Below are 10,174 nucleotides of genomic sequence, written 5' to 3'. Positions count from 1 at the left end.
CTAAAAGACAGCCTCATCATATATACCTAGGCAACAATGATACTTTGAATCGAAGAAAATCTTTAGTCCAACCCATTGAATCTTCTTGGAAACTACAATCAACAACAATTTATCACACTTAACAAAGCATACTATATGGCTACAAAAAGAATCATTTAGATAAACAATCCCAAAACTGCTGCATATATCACCCTTTTGCAAAATCTGCTGCATACAGCAACAAAATAGCACCCTTTTGCGAAACCCTAATTTCTCTGAGAGTTTGGCATGGCTTTGCAGAGTGAAGAACAATATGTCGAGTCACTTTCCATGGGACAAAAACTAATTGTGAAGAATTTCATTTGGTCGAAAGAAGAATGGCCAGCCATAAAACACGACGACTTTGCAGACACAGATGACATCCCTGTCATAAGTCTCCAAGGTATTTTGGATGGGAGGAAAAACCCAGACTACGAGAAGGTGTGCCGAGTGATGGTGAGTGCTTGTGAGAAGTGGGGGTTCTTCAAGTTAGTGGATCATGGGGTTGCTTTGGAGATCATAGAGAATTTCATAGGGAGTTTAAATGGGCTGTTTGATCTTTCAATGGAGCAGAAAGTGAAGGGTGTCAGATCAGCTACTTTACCACTGGGTTACTGTGCCACAAACCCTGATTATGAAAAAAATTTACCTTGGGCAGAGATCTTACAGTTACTCCAGTCCCCTCAACAGGTAGTTGCATTTGCAAATAAAGTTTTTGGTGATCAACACCAGCAATTTAGGTAAGATTTTCATACCATACATACTTGAATTCTTAGATCATGTATGGTTTAATTAGCAGTACATTAATTAGAGATATTGTCTATTTGTTCCATATTTGCTGACCACCTCTTTCAATACATGTGGTAAAATAGTTTTGTTCTTTAATCAACAAACTGTTGCCCATATGTTACTTTAAATCTCCTCCAACAAAGTAAAGGCTAAATGCTCCTATACCAAAATGATTATTGGAAAATTTTCTTTATTCCTTAGTAGTTGTTTAAGATGATTGCTAAAATGATCACTTAAGCACATGTGAGTGATTTCTAACTATAAATTTTCTAACTATAAATGTATGTGAATTCTATAAGAAAATTGCAACAAAGGTTTTTGGTGGCCATCAAATCACCAATTTAGGTAAGATTTTCATATATATCATATAGTTTGAATTCTTAGGTCATGTATGATATTTAATGGTTTTAACAGTTGATCAAGTAGAGGTAATTAATAAATAAAAACTTACCACCTCTTTCAATACGTGTGGTGCAAATAGTTTTTTGGTTTTCTACAAACTGTTGTCCTTGTTGTCTGATAGGATTTTAAGGTACCTATGCAAGGAGGTTAAGATCACACAAAATACTTGTAAGAGAACACAGTTGTTATAGTATAAACGACTCAAGTAAGGTTGTTTTCCGCTGGGATTATTTAAAACGCTTTATGCAAAACCAAAATCTTAGTTAATTATTTAAAAACAAAGATGGGGAAAAAGGTGATTTAATGACTTAAATTACAAAAACAAAAGTAATTAAATAGGCTAATTAAAAACTGCAATTTTTAGAGAAAGAAAAAGGAAACAATTTTTAGAATTAAAAATGAGAAAATACTAGGGTTCCACCGTCACCCTAACAATCCTACATAGTTCTTCTAATTCCTTCTGAATTACACATGCATATTTTGAAGGTTAGGTTTTCCTAAAGTATGCCCTACTTGGAACCCCCAACATAGAACATATATCTAACATGCAACCTATCTGTGGCATCCAGATCGAATGTGAACATGCAAGACTCATTAAATTATGTGAAAACCTTTTGAAAAAGCATATAACTCCTAAGACGTGTCGTCCATCCTAAATAGCTACACATGTTAACCACAAGAAGCCTTAGTCAATTTTAGGGACAACTCTCTGCCAAATTGCATCAAATTACTTTTCTAAATATCCTAATGGTTGTGAATCACTAAGACAAATAAATAGTTTAAAGCACAGTGATTAACAATCCAAAACTTGCATGCATAAAGTCATAAGAAAATTAAAAGACCCTACATATTCTTGTTAGGGATCATGGCCTCACCCTAGCAAAGGAAAATAAGTTACGCATATTCATAATTAAACTCTACATAATTGTATTAAACTAGAAAAATAATGAACACACATTGTAGAATAAAGTCTGAAAATCTCTAAGCTTTAGCGAAATCGTTCTTCTCAAATGTTGCATATGTTCCAACCAAACCCTAGGTCTGCCAAAAGGCTTATTTATACTACTCTAAATAAAATCCTGCTAGTAGAAGGTGTTAGAAAAAAACTAGTAAACCTAATAAATTGAAATAAAATAGGAAACATAATCCTAAATTAACTTGGTAAATTCGCCTAGAAATCTACACAGCCACGTTTTGGACCCATATTAGCTCCAAAACTGGCCCAAAACAGCCACTATTTTGAACATTTTTCCAGAAGACCACAAACCCATCTGAGGTCATCTTGGGCTCAAAAAACGCAATTCAAGCCCCAGAAACGTCACTCGCACTGCTCCTTTATTAAATCGCCATAAAATAACCGCTTAGTAGAAAAATCCCAAATTTTTATAGGAACACACCAAGAGACATACGAACGTCCTTCAATTTGAATCACTCCAAAATTTGTTTGTTTGGTCATGTTTTGATCCAGAGGAAGTCGAATGTCCTACATTGAAAATATAAAGCAAAGTATTAAAATTGACACGCCCCGATCCCGATATTACACGAATACCAGGATAGGTACATGCTAGCCGACACCCGAGGGTGACGAAAGCCATTTATTGAGTGCAAATGCTGAGAATAAAGGAATAAATAAGACTTATAAATATAAAAGAATAAAGAATATGCATTTAAGGAACGTGTTCAGAGCATACAACTAACTAGAACACTAAAAGAAATAATATAAAAATTGAATGAACAAAGGAGTAGGTCCTATACCAAGAGGACTCGAAGATACCGCTGCGGAAGTGCCTTGACGCCGGGATTGTATGCCTCGATTCTAAGTCCTGAATGGGGGTACAAAACAAAGGTGAGTGGACCAAGTTGATATATATATATATATATATATATATATATATATATATATATAATAAAGCAGTTATCAAGATACTAACCCCCACATTTTATAAAAAGAAAACTACTAGCATAATAAGTGAAAGTTTTATTGAAAACCCTAGCATGCCAAAAACATCTCAAAAGACATATCGCGGAAATCAAAACATCAATCATCTCATAGATCGTCTCGTAATCGCGGTGTACTGCCAGTAAGATCACTGAATAAATATAACTCCCAGCCCTATGCCAGCACCGTTGTCTCTTCGCCCGTAGCTAGAGATTACCAACTCCCGGCCTAATGCCTGCTCCATGTCCCTTAACACGTAGCTAGGGATTATTTCTCCCAGCTTATCTACCAACACCAGATCCTCGTCCCAGGCGGCATAGTGTCCACTAGATACGCACAAATAGTTATGCCTCTAAAAAATAACCACTTCATAGTATAAAGTCATCCATCGTCTATACTATAAAGAGGGGTTTCTAAAACATGTTCTAGCATCCTATCGTCATCCATCAGATAGTCTACCAGTTCATGGTTTTTATAGAAAATACGATATATTAAAATATAGCTCAATATAGGCCAACAATTCATTCTTCACCAAAAACGAGACGATAAACAACATATTCCATAAACATGCTTAACATAAAATCAGTTCATAAACTCGTAAGGCATGCATTTCATTTATGCAAATAAACTATAAAATTATGCAAATTTTAGAAGGGGTCCACTCACCGTACACCGATGGTGCAAAGCTGTACCAAAAAGGAATAATGGAATTACTGCTAATAATCTCACCTATTCACAAAAAGAGGTACTTTTAATCAAACTCTACTTAAACGATTGAATTTGGGAAAACGGACTTCAAAAATGGGTCTAGGACTTCGAGATTAGCCTAGGTGAGGTCCCAAATAAAACCCCGAAATGTCAACCCTAAAAGTCAATGTTGACCGTTGACCGGTCAAAGTCAAAGTTAACTTTGATCGTTGACCGAGTCAACTGGGTCAAACGGGTCTGGGCTTAGGGTTTGAGGCTTGGGTTCTTGAGCTTGGTCCTAAGGCCCAAGGGTTTAGGGTTTAGCTAATTAGGTGGGCTAGGTTTAGAGGAGAGGGCTTAGGACCTTAGTTCAAAAAGCCTGAATGCCTTAAGCCTAAGGGTTTTGGGTTGGATAAGGAACGGGCCAAAGGCTCTAATTAAAATGGCCCAAGGCCTTTTACTTTAAGAACTAAATAATTAAAATTTAAAATAAAAAATTTTGGTTAGGTTTGGTTTAACGGGCTTAAGTCCGAGTTCTAAAACGGCCCAAAGGGCCTGGGTTCACTTGCTCTTGCCGGGGAAGGAGGACGGAGACCTCCCAACTCCGGTCGACGCCATCCGTCGTCCTAGGCTCCGATCTAGGTATCAACATGAAGAGGAAAGTGAGAGGAGTAATTTGATACCTTCGGTTTGCTGTGAAACGGCCGGTGGTGGTCGGAAAATCCTTCGACACCTACGGGCTCGCTGGAGACGAGTTTCGTTTTCCCCGAACCGATCTCGTGTTAAACCTTGTCAATAACAAGTATAACGTTCAAAAATCTCATCCTAGCATCAATCTAAGATAGAGAGAGAGAATCCTAAGGCTTAGCTAGCCGGGAATACGAGGAAATCTCGCCAGAGGGTTTTTCTGGGCTTCTCCATGCCTCGCAACGACAAGAGAGAGATAGACGGCAGGATGATGATGACGATGATGATGCCGTTGATGTCGGGGAAGGTGATGTGGTGCTCTCAAGTGTGGGTCGAGGGGTGAGAGATTGGGGAGTGAGGGATTTTTCGGAAAATCCCTCAACTCACACGGGAGTGAGTGCATAGAGATTCGGGGAGGGAGAAAGGAAAAGAGAAGAGAAAGGGAGGAGAGGGAGATAGGAAACCGAGGACATATATCAGGGGGTGGGCCCTTTGGGCTCCCCAATTAAGACCCAAAAACTATTTTTAAATAAAACGGGGGTGGGCATAACAAAAATTCTACCAAAATAATTACCAAATTATACCAAGAATAGGGTAAAATATATAATATAATATTGACTCATCATTGTCCATGTAATTGAACTTAAAATCTCCTCTCCAATAAAGTGAAAGTTAAATATCGCTGTGCCAAATGGTTATTGGAACTATAATTTTATTCATTAGTAACAGTTTAAGATGATTGCTTAAAGGGTGGTGCCATCCACACTTTTTTTTTTTTTTTATCTTCCACACACTCTTAGTTAATTAATGTCCTTTGATCTTTAATTCATTCAACCCAATGGCTGGCAATCGAGAGGTGCGTGAAAGGTAAACAAAGATGTGTAGATAACACCACACTTGCTAAAATGTCATTCAAACGTATGTGAGAGATTTTTGACAATAAATATATATATATTCAATAAAATCTTGCTACTTAGTACTACGGTTTAATGGTATTCCTCTTCACTTGGAAGTGAGAGGTCTTAGGTTCGAATCTCGTGGATGGCGAATTCGATACCAAATTAGGTTCCATTATGTGGCTTAGCTGAACTCCCCATCCCCTAGTGTAAAAATATCGATGTACTAAAAAAATAAAAAATAAAAAATAAAATCTCACATGCATCAATGACTTGAAATCAATCATGCACCAATGAACGACTGGCCTAGCTAGCATTTTTCTTAGACCTGGCAATCATGTTGTTTTTTCCATGTTCGTGTCATACCTAATATTTTAACGGGCCGTATCTTGTAATACTCGTTAAATTAAACGGGTAATATGACCCTACCCGAAATAGACACCTTAATAGTAATATGACTTGACGTGTTACCCGTTAAAGAAAATATATTTTAAACCAATAATTAATCAAATGAAAAACATAATACCACATTGTCACATTCAAAACATAAAAACACATTTGTCATTCAAATATTATATACCCAAAATAAGAGCATAATAGAAAAAGCTTTTGTACATTACAAAATATCAAATGTTCAAAGGATTTGCAAAATCAAGGGATTTATGTTTCAAGGTTGTGGAGTCTAAACGACGATGTAAGTGTAACTAGGGGTGGGCAAACGGGTCCTAGATCCGCGGGTCGAGGCGGGTCCAAAAATTATAAACACCAAATGGGGTAGGGCTGGGCGGTTCCATGGAATTAGCGGGGTAGGGCAAGTTCTAAAATCTGGAGAAACGGGGGCCCAGCCCGAACCATTTCCATGCTTAGCTCCGAGTCCAGCCTTTTCAACCTCATATCTCTCTTCCTAAACGACAACAACTTCTCCGGCGTTTTCCCCAATGTCGTCATTTTCCCCAAATCCCTCAAATCCCATAAACCCTCAATCCCTCGATATCGACATCTTCAACATCAAATCCCTCAACAACGGCGTCTTCAGCCTCAAATCTCTCTTCCTAAATGACAACAACTTCCATATCCGACCTCCACTGCCTCAAAATCTTCATCCTCGATAAAAATAAAATCTCCAGCGAAATCCCAATGTCGCTGCTCGGGCTCCGCCGTCTCTATGTCCTATACTTGCAGGAAACAGGTTCACCGATCCCATTCCACCGTCGATCAGTCCCACCAGACAATCAGGTTTCCATCGTCAATCAGTAAGTTACTTTTTACCAAGGTTCTAAAAAACGTTAGGTGCTAGTCGGGCGGTGGACTAGCGCCAAGCGCCTAGGCGGCTAGGCGGGGTCTAGGCGGGCGCCTAGGCGGCTAGGCGGGGTCTAGGCGGGCGCCTAGGCGGCCTAGGCGGATTTAGGTAAATTTCTTATATATTATATGAATTAATTAAATTTACTATATCAGATGTAAATAATTATTGAATAATATGTTATTTCTTATAAAAGAACATACATATGTGAATGTTTTATGTACATATATAATATGCTTGCCCAAGAAAAAAAATATTATCTAAATAATTTATAATTTTAATTTATATATATATATATAAAGCCCACGCAAGTGGGTGGTTTTGATAATTAAAGCTGTCCACCCTATTTCACATCACCCAACCCCTAGACCTCAGTCATCATCAGTTTTTTACCTTGGAAAGTGAAATGCCATCATCAGTTTTTCACATCACCCTATTTCGTTTCTTCTTATTTGCCTTTTCAAAATCTCAAAATTTTACTCTCTCTCTCTCGTTTTGTTTTCCAGAAACCTCTAGCACTCTTTTACTCTCTCTCTCTCTCTCTCTCTCTCTCGCTCGTTCTTTTTCCAGAAACCTCTAGGAAAGCAACCATGGCTATATTTAGATGCAGACGCATATGGGAGTTTTGATGCAGATGCAAGAGTTAGAGTTGCAGATCCGATGAGAGTTCGAGACGGGAAGAGTTGCAGAGCCTTCAACGCCGACAAGAGTGTAGATCGTGGAAACTAAGAGAGATGATCGAAGACGATGGCCCAGAAAACCTCTCGAAGTTACAGCGGGTGAGTGCACTACAATTGAGGAAGAAGGGACGAAGTGGACGACGAGACTTGGTTTCTGAAATTGGTTTAAAAAAAAAAAAAATAAAATCGCTCAGCTCCGCCTAGCTGCTTAGCACCGCCTAGCCCGCCTAGGCAACCGCCTAGAGCACAGCCGATTTTTTCGACCGATTTACAAGAAAACGCCTCGGATGGTGACCGCCCAGCGCCTAGGCGCCGCCTAGGCCATTTTTTAGAACACTGCTTTTTACCGTCTTGTTTCATATATAGATCATAGTTGCAGTTTGATGGATGGAGGATTAAGGTTCAGTATATATGATGTAGGCCCCATATAATTATATGATCTCTTGTGAAGCAGTTCTGAAATATGAACCTTCCACTTTTATTCTCTGAATTATATTGGTTAATCCCTTGTGAAGCAGTTCTGAAAAACTGATTAAGATAATCGCAGCGAGCGTGGGTGGGTTCGTGGTGGTCATAATTTGCTCGTTTCTGCTGTGGATGGTGTGCTGGAGGAGTCTTGGCAGGGAGGTGAGGAGGAGCAAAGGTGTGAGTGAAGATTTGAACCCACGGGGACCCGCAGGAACCGGCCGGTTAGGTCCATATCCCATTTTGAAAAATCCAAAACCCGCACCGCCCCGCCCTGTTTTATTTACAAACAAGTCTGGTCTGGTTCCTTTAATTTTGAGCCCGGCCCGGCCCGTGCCCACCCCTAAGTGTAACCAATGTTTACTCGTGGAGGAATGATGCAATCACAAGTGTTTATATATTGTTTCACATTTTTCACATTATTAGGTCTGCCTTCTTGCCTATACTAATATTATACTAGTTGATTTTAATTTTGGACTAGAAGTCAAGTAAAATTTATCCTAGTAATGACAATAAAAAACTCTCATAATAAAAGTAAATAAATAAAACTTAATTTTTTTTAACTCATAATAAAAACTCTTATAATAAGTTTGTTTAGTAGTTAAACTTTAAAATTATCAAAATTTTTTTTTCTTAACGGGTTACCCGCGTGTATACCCGCTAAGGATCCATTATTAACGAGTTCTTAATGATTCACCTGATAACGACTCGATTAGTAATTGTGTTGATCCAAAGCCTATTATTTTCATATCGTGTTATCGTGTCTTGTAAGAAATTGCCAAGTCTAATTTTTCTTTATATAGTTTAACACTAATCAATGTTTGGAATATGTATCAGCAATGCAATGATTCGTTACTTGAATGCACTGGACAATTTGGGAATGACAATTTTGGAGATGTTAGCTCATGGACTGGGCCTTCCAGACAACTTTTTCACAGAGAACTTTGAGGAAAAAGAGGCTACCATGATCAGGGTCAACAGATATCCTCCTTGTCCCCTCCCTGAAAAATGTCTTGGGCTTGGGAGCCATTCAGACCCACATACCTTAACCATATTGTTACAAGATGATGTTGGTGGCCTGCAAGTTCTTACGAGTGACAACAAATGGATTGGTATCCGTCCTGTTCAAAATTCTTTCATCATCAACATCGGTGACACCCTTGAAGTAACTCTCTCTCTCTCTCTCTCTCTCTCTCTCTCTCTCTCTCAAGCAATTGTATGCATATATACATTTAGTAGTAATGTTCCCTTACTAGAAAAACGCTAACGTTGTGAGGCTTTAATCTGAATTACACTTTTTTTTTAAAGAAAAATTAATGAAAATGGTTTGAAAACTTTGAATTTTAACGATAAGGACAAAATAAAAGGTAAAGTGAATAATACTATGATTGATTTTTTAATGTAAAAATATGGTTTTTCGTTAAAATGAATAATACTAGGAATTTTTCGTTAAAGTTCTCTTTTTTAAAGTTTGGTTTCTGTACAAAGTTGTAACTGTATGCGTACTTTTCTTGCAGGCTTGGACTAATGGGAAGCTGAGGAGTGTAGTGCATAGAGCAGTGCTTAACAAGGAGAAGAATAGGCTATCAGCAGCATATTTCATGAGCCCCCGTAATTCTGCCCTCATTGACTGCCCTCTTGTGCTCATGGATGCAAAAACCAACCCTAGAAAATATGTGCCCTTTACTTGGGGTAATTTCCGAAAGCAACTTTTGGTTCAAAAGAGGGTTGTTGGTAAAACTGCACTAGAAAGATACCTAATATCCAAATGAAGATTATAGTTTGAAACCTGGGAGGACCAAAAGTTTAGACTTAATATATATTAGACGTCTAATACAGGTTTAGTCTATCTGTATTAGTAGTTTGGCTTCTATTAAAAATGGTGTTCGCACTGTAATCTACAAATATGACGCAATTTCTTGTACCATGCCAGCATGCCTTGCTTACCAAGCAAAAAGAAAGAATAAAATTATGAAGATTGCTTTCACACATAAATCAATTTTTGTTTTCATGTAATTAATAATTTCAGTAATACGAAAGGGCCTTTTTCCTATTTGAACGGAATGTGAAAGAATGGAAAATTTCCAATTTTCCAATATATCAAACCAAATGGAAGTCTGTCTTATTAGCTAACAACTATTGAACAATAATATATATATACAGATATAGATCTATCAATTGTATCACTAAACAGGACATATATTATATAAAATAAAAATAAGGTCTTCTTATATCATTCCCTTACCTGTACGGAATATATTATGCAGTCTTATGGAATGAAAATCCACATAATGCAAAATTGTCAACTCAT

General features: G+C 37.7%; 1 protein-coding gene across 1 annotated transcript; it reads left to right on the top strand.

Annotated features, from left to right (window-relative positions):
- Positions 1 to 267: 267 nt before the first annotated feature.
- On the top strand, positions 268 to 9,852 carry LOC103428199 (gibberellin 20 oxidase 1-B-like). The gene is made up of 3 exons (XM_070824257.1): positions 268 to 758; positions 8,701 to 9,028; positions 9,381 to 9,852. The coding sequence occupies exons 1-3, from the start codon at positions 268 to 270 to the stop codon at positions 9,633 to 9,635; spliced, it is 1,074 nt and encodes a 357-aa protein (XP_070680358.1). The 3' UTR covers positions 9,636 to 9,852.
- Positions 9,853 to 10,174: the final 322 nt, after the last annotated feature.

This window comes from Malus domestica, chromosome 06, assembly GCF_042453785.1.
Source record: "Malus domestica chromosome 06, GDT2T_hap1".
NCBI lineage: Eukaryota > Viridiplantae > Streptophyta > Magnoliopsida > Rosales > Rosaceae > Malus > Malus domestica.
This window is presented reverse-complemented; position numbering and strand designations above follow the sequence as displayed.